The following is a 12656-nucleotide window of genomic DNA, read 5'->3' as shown; positions in this document are numbered from 1 at the left end:
AAAGTTTGCCTCCATTATGGGTAACAAATGGCCCATTTTTGTACAAATGGATGATTCTGATGGGGCCTGATAAGCAGTGTTATGATTATAGACTCAGGTGAAGTTACTGTCCCAAGCTGTTTAACAAATCTTGAGACCTTACTTAACAGCCAAAGGCGGGAAGGGATCTGGGGACTGAGTGCAGAACCATCCTTGCTATGGCAGCCTACTTTCTCTAGGAGAAGTTCTGTCTGGAACCAATGCTGTTTATGAAAATTAATTAATCCTAATCCATTTATTCAAGGATATTGACTGTGTATCAGGAATTATGGGCTGTAACCGCCTCAAATCCTCTCTTCCACTGCAGAGAAAAAGCAGTGTGCAGGGGCACTTGGGTGGCTCAGTTGGTTAAGTGTCTGACCTTGGCTGAGGTCATGATCTTGTGGTTTGTGATCTGAGCCCCATGTTGGGCTCTGTGCTGATAGCTCAGAGCCTGGAGCCTGCTTTAGATTCTGTGTCTTTCTCTCTCTCTCAAAAATAAATAAAAGCATTAAAAAAAAGCAGTGTACAAATAGGCTAATGGATTAATAGATTTGTTGATAGGTTTTAAAAATATTAATAATGTTAATGATTTTAAGATTCAGTACATGCGTCTCAGTACTTTGTAATCTCTTTACCTGTCCCAATAAACAAGACATCATATTGGCCATCCTCAGCTTCCACTCGATCCACTGCTATTTGTTTCAGGTTATATCTTCCATCTGTTTTTACCAGGATTGGTTTTTTATGGGCAGGTTTTATGGGCTGGTACATAAGTGGATGGCTTCTTGCAAATCGGATGGCTTCATCAGGATAGTCTTTGGTAGTTCCGTACCTCCCACCATTAACTTTGCTGGCACACTGCAATACAAGTGGATATTTTTGTCTTATGCATAAAGAGCAAATTTGCAATCAATTATGAAAACAATCAGAAAACTGGATGTGTTCAATGAATTAACTGCAGTTAGAAATACTTAGTAACCACATATCCTTCATTAGAGAAATAAAATCTGCATTAACAATTGCAAATAAAGACTGAATCATCCCAAACATGCAGCACTAGAAAAATACAGAAAGCAGTGATATCTTGGGAAAGTGAAGTATATTTAATACTGTACAATTTGAAGGTGGTAAAAATGAATATCATCATAAATACTGTTATTATTTCCCATTTTCTGAAAGTTTTAAATTTTTTCACATTGTAATTTAAGTTTTGAAGATAAACCATGTATTGTTTATAACAGAGCAAAAGCCTCTTTGTTGTGCTAAATCCTCCTCCCGAATTAAGGATCACAACTGCACAAAATAGTTTTCCCATTATTGAGACTAAGATAATATGATTGGTGATGGTTTCAGCAGACTCACTGACTATACAATCTTGGTGCCGTAACAAAGAAAACTATTTAAATTCTGTCAGTGTTAATTAAGAAAAAAAAAAAACCCTCTCCATTCTACTGTAATCTGCATGAATTTATATTATTTCTGTATGGATTCAACACAATAAATTGAGAAAGTGAGAAATATTTGCAAAAACATGCTTAAATTCTTAATTTATTGACTCTAAAAATAAATGTTCAACAGCACCTAAGTAACTTCTTGGAATACCTTTAAGTGTGTTGATTCATGCTTGTTATTAAGCACTCCCTTATTTCGTATATTTCCCTCCAGAATCAGCAGCAATTGCATTGATTATGTTGATAAAGAATTTTCCACTTTAGAGTATAAATACAGTAGTGTAGTAATCAGATTCTGCAAAGAGGGCATTTTTAATGGTCTGTTTTAAAATTCAGGTCATATTTCTTAATTTGGCCTGAATTTTTCACTGGAGTGTACTTACATGATACATAATTGGAAACATTCTGGACCAGCCTGGAAGCAGTTCAGTAACCAGTCACTTCCTCCAAATCTCCTTTAATACCATGTGGTTTCAAGAAGCATTTCCAGCAAAGCCACAGGAGTGGGTTTTCTCCATTTAAATTGTAATTTCAATCAATAGAGTGAAATAAAGTATACTTTATGTCTTACTGGAAGTAATAATTTTAAGCTAGTGAGAATGATTGAAATGGTAAAGCTTTACACTTGTTAATGGAGGTAAGGTTTGTTTCCACTTTGAATTGTGGCTCTGCAAAAATGGTTTCTACTTGACTTGCAAGTACTTGTGGAATGAGCACAGCGATGGGTTTTCACCAGCTGCTCAAGACAAAGTGTAGACTTTTGACTTGTATGACAAGTTAAATGTTTGTTCTCCGTGGTCTGTGAGCACATACAATGAGCTGACATTTTTCCAACATAGTTTTGCACAGGACACATGACACAAATTCATCATCATTGTCATCGGCATCATCGTTTTTAGATACACATGTAAGTAAAAGCACAAAAGCTTGGCTAATCAGGGAGAATGTCAGCAGCATGAGTTCACAGGTGAGTGGTGAAACTTCTGGAACTCTAGGAGCACTTTTGTATTGGCATTTTCCTTCTAAAAGCCAGGAAGGATGCTGAATGAGATAACTTACAGAACCAGGTCTTGGGTAAGGGACTTTTCCTTCATAGAGTGACCAGTGGTATTCAGGTCCTTCCTTATGTGCATATGGTCCATTAAAGGCTGCCCGGATGCTAGACATATGATAGACACATATTGCATGCCCCCTAAATATGTTACTGGAAAAAAAAAAAGATAATTACTATACTGGAGCTGACTAGCAGTCATCTAATCAAATCCTTCAGACTACAGAAATAAGGATAAAGTCTTTTGGATAAAACAGTTGCAACATCTTAAGTATAGGATATTCTACAAAAATGAACTACTGCAATATTTCAAGTACTGGAACTCTAAAACTTACCGTTTCTTTACCTTATTACAAGAAACTGAAAATGGCACTGTTAGACTAAAAAAAGTGACACTTGTCACCTCACTTTATTTCTAAATCTTACATTATGTCTTTATATTTTTTATTAAGGAAAATATCGCCTGAATATTTAAAAAGATTCATTCCCAAGTTGAATTACTCATTTTTTTAAAGTTTATTTATTTTGAGACAGGGAGAGAGCATGAGCAGGGGAGGGGCAGAGGGAGAGGGAGAGAGAGAATCCCAAGCAGGCTCCGTGCTGTCAGCACAGAGCCCCATGCAGGGCTCCATCTCAGGAACCGTGAGATCATGACCTGAGCCAAAATCAAAAGTCAGATGCTTACGTGACTGAACCACCCAGGTGCCCCTGAATTATTCATTTTAAGCTTTATCTCCTTGTATGCTGTTTCATATTCTGAGTAGACAGTGCTCACCTAATCACTACGCTGTTAGTATTGCTAATTCCGTTCAAATTTTATTTGATTTCTCAATGTATATGATTAAATAACAAGTAAAAGTCTCATGAAACTTTGGGACTTTGTTCCATTCTTTATGTTAGGTCATACAGGCATTAATAAGCTTGCTGTATGTTCCCTTCTCCAGTGACTTCCAGGTCACTGAAACTGCACTAGAGTGGAAAGATGACTGGATTACACTAGATTAATTTTGGGAAAATGACTTAAATTGTATAAAACTCAGAATCTTTACCTCCAGAACTATCAGCAATTAGAATCATTTTTTTAAATAAAAAGTTCTACTTATAAAGGATAAAGACACCAGTTGACTACAATGGGTTTTACTGGGGACATTTGTGATAAATTTCTGCAAAAAGGAAATTTTTAAATAATTTGTTTTAAAAACCTGGCCACATCTCTTAATTTGGTATTATCTGAACAAATTCAAACATTTCCCCAGCCTCCTCACTGTGAGAAGCAAAATAATTAATGTTTGTGAAAGTGCTTTCAACACATAGTTTCAACAACACATAGTTCTTTATAAACGTAAAAGTTCCTATACTCTGAGACACCTGTAGAGCAGCAGTTATGTTACTGTCTTAGGACATCAATTCACACATCTTATAACACACCTTGAAGCAATTGGAAATGCCTCCGATAGTGAGAAAACCAGAGATAGTCTCCCAACTAAAGTGGCAATAAACCTTTGATCACTATGCTACAAATATCAACCTTTAAGTCAGGTAACAGCTGGGACACCTTTTCCTCAGATTTATGTAAAAAATGAACAGTCAAAATTGAAATTATGGGAAAAAATAATGTGTTGTCTTTGAAATCTAGACAGTTCCATTATGCTATCATTTAGGAAAGTACCGTACAAAGTGATCATACTAACCTGTGGAAAAACTATTCTGGTTATCCCATAGCTTTTATTTATTATAAAACCATGGGATTAGACTGCAACGTCTAAATTCCTTACAGGCATGAAAGCGAAGATGAAGTTAAAAAAAAAAAAAGTGAGGACTGTGGACTGTGACAACTTCCAATCTACATTCACTAATTTTCTTTGCATCAAGGAAGAACTGATAGCAAAATTGTTTCCATATTTCTCTGCTGAAGAGAAGGTCTCCTTACAATTGCACAATATTTATCAAAAGAACTTTATTATTTTTTTTTCAAAGTGACCATAAGAAATCACCTGCTGAAAAAAATAAACAACTTTGTGGAGAGATCGAGAACAAACAAGGTAAAAATTACAACATAGCTGAAGACCAGTGCAGTGCAAAAGAGGAAGTGAGTTCTGGCATTCTATACTTGTCTAGAGAATTGAGGGATATTCTTTACTTCTCATTCCATTCATTTCGGCTCCAGTCTCTCCTATCTGGAAAGACACACTCAAGAAATTATATGTGTAAACTTTCAGCCAAAACTGATGCTAGTAATATTTTTTCATTCATGTACTGCCACACATGAAGTAGTATTTCATTTTTACCAACACTCCTCAATGGACATAAAATAAAACATGTTAAAGAGAAAAGTAATAGATTCTCGGCCCTAAACTTAAACATCTTATTTAAAACATGGAAAGCAAATCATAAATACATGTTCTCTGTGAATCCACATAGGACTGGGACAGCCTGAGTAAGAGAGTGAGCATAAGAGAGAGTGCTCTATTTAAGAGCTCTTGATTAAGGAATCAAGGAGTATTTCTTATAGATGGCAACTGACAAGTACTGGTGAACTGATATAAACCAGTGTTGGAAGACAGTCATTTAAAGCAAGAGAGGTGGGTAAATAAAATCATAGTGATGGGAACCATGGATTCTGTCAAGGTATAATCTAAAAGCATAACATCAGAGAGCCAGAGGAAAAACTTCCAAAACTGAGTAACAGTTGACAAAGACGTTTGAAAACCTGACTCGGAAAAGTATATGACAATTAAAGTAATTATTCTACCCTCTATAACCCAAAACTCGGATCTTATAAACTATATGAGAAGAAAATCATCCTATTGTAGGTCAGAGAGGGAGGAAATTAGGATACTGAGCACAGAAGGATGCTGGGGTGCTTCAAACAGACACGCAGATCTGAACTGAGATCCTGGCTTTAAAAATGAAAGAAAACTAGCAAACATGAGAACAAAGAGAAATTGGTGACATAAAAAAGAGACAATGACAATGACAATGGGTCAACAGTATTTCCAACTTACAGACAGCATGAAAGGGTAAGGCATATTTTGTTTCATAATGTTTTTATTGACCATATGCATTTCTCACCTGGTAGTGTTAAAGAGTCCAAATATCACTGGGTTCTTAGGATCTCTGGTATGTAGCAAGAAAATATCCTCTGAAAATTAAAGTCCATTACATTAGTATTTGTAGTCCTCTTTGCATGTAAAGAAAATATATTGACATAAAGTAGCTAAGAATCCATTACAGATATAAGATATCAATGTCTTTCCATACACGGTCATACGACCCTGACCAAATCACAAAAAAGCGAAATACTTGGCTATTCAGGATGACTCTGAGCTGGGCCTTACGGAAGGAACGAGGTGCTGACTGTCAACTACACAGAGGGATCTCCTGTTCCTGCAACTCCTTTGACCCCACCTTGTGGACCTGGCCAAAATGAGAAGAACGGAAACTTGCACACTGCAGGAAGCAAGTCTCCATAAGTGAGATAGTGAGGGTTTATTGAGGGGAACAAACATCAAAGAGTAACATTTAATTCTTTCAATTCAGTAAGATTTACCTAATTCATCAAAATACGTGTCAATTCCATTCATTCCTGGTACTGAGCAAACGAGTCTTGCTTTGAGGAATGTGCTCCACTTATTGACCAGTATTCTCTGTCCTCCCACATCATTCTGTGACAAACAAAATCATGCAAATGAGTACCAAAAAGAACTTTTTAACAACAAATTTTGCAAAATTAAACAGGCAGATGGCAAGAGTTGTAGCTTTTTTATTTAATCTGGAAACTGGAGCCTAATACTCAAATAATACCACAGATGCATTTCCCCATAAACATTCTTTGAGATTTCCACCTTCCGCCTGGTTAGTATACTTTTACTCTGTCCATTAAATATACTTTCCAGGTGTTAAAGAATGCTAATAGACTGGTGTTTCTTATATAAAGCACTGGTAACGGTAACCTTCAATATTATTTTATTGATAAATAATCTGCTTATCTCAGAAAAAGCACCATTATTTTTTTCTCTTAGAAAAATCTTGAATTACATACACATACATATGCACACACCATACCTATATGTTTGCACACATATATACACACAAATGTACATCCATGGCTATACATATGTATTTATAACTTTCTTCTTCAATTTATTCTGAAATATCAAAGTAACTTAACAGCTGTAATATTATTAGCAATCTGTCAATATATATTGCTCCTTCAGTTGATTTTGAATGTCTCCCAACAGCCTATCTGTTGGTTAAGCGTCCAACTCTTGATTTCAGCTCAGGTCATGATCTCATGGTTTATGGGACTGAGCCCCACATCAGGCTCTGTGATGACAGTGCAGAACTTGCTTGGGATTCTCTCTCTCTCTTTCTCTCTCTCTCTCCCCCCACCCTCAAAAATAAATGAATTTAAAAAAAAAAAAAACAATATCAAACCTTCAGGAGATGTGAAGTATAATTATTAGACGGCAAATACTGATTTTAGGCAGCCTACAGAATACTAGAAAGTATTTTATAGTAGAAAGCCTACTGGGACACCTAGGTGGCTCAGTCCATTAAACATCTATCTCTGGATTTTGGCTCAAGTCATTATCTCGCAGTTCGTGAGTTCAAGTCCCGTGTCAAGCTCTGTGCTAACAGTGCAGAGCCTGCTTGGAATTCTCTCTCTCCCTCTCTCTGTGGCCCTCCCCTGCTCACGCTCTCTCTCTCTTGCTCTATCAAGTAAATCAACTTACAAAACTTAAAAAGAAACTTAAAAAATAAAGGAAAAAAAAACGAACAAATGACCAAGGCCTGACCATAAATTGTGAGCTAAGCACATGGATGAGAGAGAAAGGCGGTCCTCACCACACAGAGTCTCCCCACTCTGGTGTAAATTGCATGGGCACTGTTTTCTGCCTCTAGGGCCTTCTCGGTAAAAAAGAAATACACTTTGTTGTCATCTCGGTCTTCATTGTCAGGAATCATATATGAACCTACAAATTTTGGTTCTACAGGTATAAAAAGGTAGAAGAAAAGTAAAACAGCTATTACAAGAAAATGACAAGGTTATTCTAATATATTACATATCACACAAACACTTCAGCGTAACTTTCAACATTTCATGAAGAAATAAAGTTATTTCCTTTAAATGTTGTATGCACACTAAAATCATGTAGATATCTCCATTCTCTTTGCAAACTAACATTTTGTTTGGAACTATTAGAGGCAATTTTAATAGGAAAATAAGAGTCACGAAAGGAAAAATCAGTTTGAAACAGCATACCTTAAAATTCATTCAAAGAACAGATTAGGGGCATGAGGGTGATCATCTGCATAAATTTCCTCCCAAATATATAAAAAGTCAACATAAATACCTAATAGAGAAGTTTTAATAGAGAAGTTTATCAATTTTTTAAGTTCATAGATTATCTATCAGGGTAGCTCACAGAAGACCATTTTAAGGTAGCAAATGTATTTTAAGTCTTTCTGTTTGTAGTCTAAGGGATCTGAGTGAACCCCCTTGACTGATATGGTATGTCAAATATTTTAATGGTAACATGCTGCCAGTAATGACTAAAGGTTAATAAAAAGGCTAAAAATAACAAAAACACTATTAAATGATACTTTAATCTCTGGATAGGTCAGGGTGCCCAAATATAAACATTATTCCTTATAAAGAATTCTACCAATGAATGGCTACTGATTTTCCTAGGGTTTAATTTGTCTCTAAACACAATGTGATCCTATTAAAACAAGTAAAACAATGGAATCAATTCATCCAAAATTATACCAACTGACAAGAGAAAACAAAGCTACTTACTAGATGAAAGGATTTTTTTGCTTTTCATGTATTTAGTTGGTTTTCTCCATTTAAATTCTGATTTCTACGTATTGTTATGGGGGTAACATGGTTTTATAATAATGTCAATCCATTGTGATATAAAATGTTATATGTATATTGCAGATTTTCAAGAACACTACTAATAAAAAATGCTGAAATTTGTAAAACACTATCAATGGCATTTGTATTATTACTATTATCAAAACATGGCAAGTTTCTCATGAGTTCTAGACTTGTTTTCAGTTCTGATTTACATACTCTTTTCTCCTCAACCCCACCTTTTAACAGGCGCTCGTCGTCATGCTCGGTGCGAATATGAGCCAATCGACCCATGCTCCGGAAGATCGCGGCATCTCTGCCCCAGTAGTCACTGTAGAGGCCAGCAAACAATTCACTACCTACAGGGAAACGTCAGTTAAAAAGAAGTCAGTATTTGTTTCTGGATCTGACGGCCATATATAAGCCACAATTACAGTAAACATATCCAGGTTTACTGCACATACAACCTATGGAATTAACATAAGAGCATGGATGGTATATTCATATTGCCAGGCTTGGAATCCTGATTTGACCACTTACTAGCTGTGTGAAATTGGGCTAGGTGCTTAACCTACCTGTGTCTCAGTTTCCTCACATACAAATAGGAATAGCACTCAAAAGTATTATAAAGAGTAAAGCACTTCAAAGAATAGCTGACATATACTAAGACCTATATGAGTATTTGATAAGTAATGTGATTCATCTTATTTTATTAAACTTCTTTTAGCCTTCATATGAAGGTATTATTATTATTGGTACTATATGCAAGTCAGCTCACTCGAATCCTTGGAACAAGAAATTGCTTCCATTGACATAATTTTATTTTTCAAATTTTTTTTAATGTTTACTTTTGAGAGACAGAGTGTGAGCAGGAGAGGGACAGAGATAGGGGGAGACGCAGAATCCAAAGCAGGCTCCAGGCTCAGAGCTGTCAGCACAGAGTCTACCCGGGGCTCGAACTCCTGAACTGTGAGATCATGACCTGAGCTGAAGTTGGACACCTAATTGACTGAGCCACCCAGGTGCCCCTCTTATAACATGATTTTAATGTAGGAACCACAAAGTCTGACAAAGTCACATATAATATGATTAGTTATCATTTAATTTTAAGTTTGTGGCTTAGATAGGAATGGCATAAAGAATTTATAACTTAATCAGTCAGAATGAATGAAGTTGGCTCTAACATGTGGTGGAGGTCCCAGACTAAAATCAGACCAAGGAACCAGAAATGTATGGTTCCTTGAAATGACAACGTGTCCTTGGTTTCAAGAAATGACAATGTGTCCTTGCAGACAGCCAGCAAGAAAAACATTAAAATAGCTTATGAGAAGGGAATAAAAATAACAAATAGAAAAATAACATAAAGATACAGGGAACTGAGGAAGACCAGCACGTATCAGGGACTTGGAGTTCTCTTTTGTCAAAGGGACAACAAAAGATAATCAGTGTGCCCATGAGTGATGCCAGAAGGATTGTCCCGGGCCTATGCCTGGCAAATAGCTCTGAAAAGAAGCAAATGAGAGTAGCAGAGAGAAGCAGTAACCTCAATTTAGGGTGGTAAAATTCTTATAAAGAATATAACTCTGGTAAGGTTTAAAAATATATAACTGATGACTATACTGAACTCAACATACTAATGTTTTTCTGTGAAATAAGGAATGTGTACAGATATGTGTACACATGGTATTTAAAGTGCTTTACATGTAAGAGAATTGAAATGAATTGTATTTTTATTTAATGAATTTAATTGAATATTTAATTTTAGAATTAGAATTATTAAACTTACAGGTATAAAGATTTAACCAAGTATATAAACAGAATTTAAGAGAACTTGATATCATGTTTATACATTTTATTAATTCAATTTAAAAAATTATTTCAGCATTTATAAAGGGCTTTTTCTATGTTAAGGCCTTTAAAAGTCTGAAAAATCTTGAGTAGACTATCTTTGTATGGTTGAAAATTTGGAAGAGCAATCAAATATGTTGTAAACAGGACACTTTACAAAGGAGTTTATTTTCAACTTGAGTTAACTGAAATTTTTAAAAAGTGAAAATAATTGCTTTTGTTTTACCAGATTTAAAAAATAGAATAAGGAGATACAAATTGAATTTGAAGGCTTGAGAAAAATAAGTTTTCAGGTATGTTATAATTATAAATTAATTTTCATTTATACAGAGGCAAGGAAATAGTTTTTTGTTGTTTTTGTTGTTGTTGGTTCACAAAATACACTATGAATACTTAAATAAATATAGGAAATACATAAATAAAATCCAGGTTTCCCACAAAGGAATTCACCTTTAAACTATACATAAATATAAAAAGAAAGAAGAGAGACAGAGGCAAATGTGGGAGAATATTAATAATTAATGAATCAAGGTAAATGGTATAAAGGTGTAAATTTTATTCCTCTTTCAATTCTTCTTTGTATTTGAAAATTTTCAAGATAACAAGTTTAAAGAAAGCTGTATTTACTGAGTTCATCTCATATACTCAAATGTATACTAAGTGAGAGGTGTGATAGAGAAAATAATAGAAACTGAAAAAACAAAGATGCTTTATATCTGGACTTAAAATATAATTGGATAGGGGAAAGTATTATCAGAACTCTTATTTAAACATAGTCTTTGGTAACAGGGAAAAAAAACGACACAATTTATATCAAAGTCAGTTAGTGGTATATTCAGCCAAAAGTTATATCTGTATGTAGAGAAGGCATATTTTGAGATAAAATGGTATCAATAGTTAGGAATAGGAACCACAGGTGGGATGCATTCTGCACTACTTGAGCATGGATAAAATGTTAAATTCATTAAAAGGCCTTGGGGAACATTATGGCCTAAATGAATGAGTTGATCCATAAAAGGGTTAACTGACTACTGAACCACCAGAGTGAGGATTTTTCTGAAATATTTTTGTTGTTAATTATTAAACTTCATGATATTCCCCATATAAAATATAAAGTCCATTTTATATAGTTATTCTAAGCAAAACTTATTTTCCTAATATGGGCTTGGCTGAATGCTTTATGCATAATGGGTACAAAATTAGAATTCTTAAAAATCATGATCGTTTTCTATTCCTTAAGCTTTTAATATTTGATTTAACTTAGTTTCTCAAGCTATTTCTAGAACTCTGATATTTGAAAACGCTATTATATGAATATAATCTTATTATTTCACATCAATTTCATTTCATTCACCCAGTCTGAAACACTGTGTCAAAGTTTTACTTGTTTTAATCAGTTTTACCAACTTAACAAACACGTACCCCTTGGAGCCACTAGATGGCAACCTTAGGATAGCAAACACTACTATATCCAAGGCAGGTTATCTGCACAACGGAAAAGATGATAGATTACCAATTTTACCCAATTTCCCTTTTTGTATTCAGATAAAAGAAAACAGTTTGTGAGCAATCCAAATAACACAATATGAACTGTATGACTTGAACTTCAAAGAAACCAGACAGGTGCTAAAAAACTATGCTGTGTAAAACTGAACCAAATGTGTTTCTGTTGGAAATGTTAGGTTTTCCTCAGAAGGGAAAGATTCTCCTTTCATAGCTTATTATCATTGTAAAGAACAAAATAAATCCAGAGCAATAGATAGTAATTATGCTTGATAAAATACTTTCCAAAGGAAAACACTTTAATGAAAAACCATAAAGTAGAATAAGGCTTTAGGCACAAATATTACCTAATAGTAATTAAATGAGCCAAAATATTCAGCATCATTATAATTGATACTGTTTACAACAAATATGTAAACTACATATCACAATATTTTAATCGACAACTTTACTTTAAAATTATAACAATTTGACATAATTAAGATAAATTTGTGAATCAATAGTTTGGTATTTTACAGAGTGCAAAAAATTTCTGGATAAATCATATTTTCATGGATTAAAAAGAAACATGTCTATAGAGACATGATATTCAATAAACACATTAACTTAGCCAGAAATTTAACTAGTATCTTATCTCTTGTGATATACTGAATATAAATAACCAACTTGATCTTTATGCCATACATTACTTTTCATTTGTTATAGCACTGACTTATATTGGAAACTGATGTTATGTTAATTTTAGATGGTCATGTGTGGTTATAATTAGACAATAGAACATCTGCAGGGTATTCTGACAGGTGAATGAAACTTATTATTGTCATGCTCAATGTACTCTCTTTGTACAGATACAACAATAGTTCTGTCTGCACTGGAAATCTGTCATACTAAGTCTCCAGCTCGAAATCTGCTGTTTGGC

The 12656-nt window shown here is 34.5% G+C and overlaps 1 protein-coding gene across 1 annotated transcript in view; it reads right to left on the bottom strand.

Moving 5' to 3' along the window:
- SEMA3E (semaphorin 3E) overlaps positions 1–12656 on the bottom strand; it is a 244988-nt gene that overhangs the window by 35873 nt on the left and 196459 nt on the right. The window contains exons 6-11 of the mRNA XM_025929642.2: positions 8626–8745; positions 7372–7514; positions 6074–6188; positions 5596–5665; positions 2532–2676; positions 657–879 (exon numbers count right to left, since the gene is read on the bottom strand). Coding sequence (XP_025785427.1) covers positions 657–879; positions 2532–2676; positions 5596–5665; positions 6074–6188; positions 7372–7514; positions 8626–8745 — 816 coding nt within the window. The remainder of the gene's footprint in view (positions 1–656; positions 880–2531; positions 2677–5595; positions 5666–6073; positions 6189–7371; positions 7515–8625; positions 8746–12656) is intronic.

The sequence above is a fragment of the Puma concolor genome, chromosome A2, assembly GCF_028749965.1.
Source record: "Puma concolor isolate L17-30 chromosome A2, mPumCon1.1.hap2, whole genome shotgun sequence".
Taxonomy (NCBI): Eukaryota; Metazoa; Chordata; class Mammalia; order Carnivora; family Felidae; genus Puma; species Puma concolor.
Note: the sequence above shows the minus strand (reverse complement) of the source record. Positions and strands in the feature narration are given on the sequence as shown.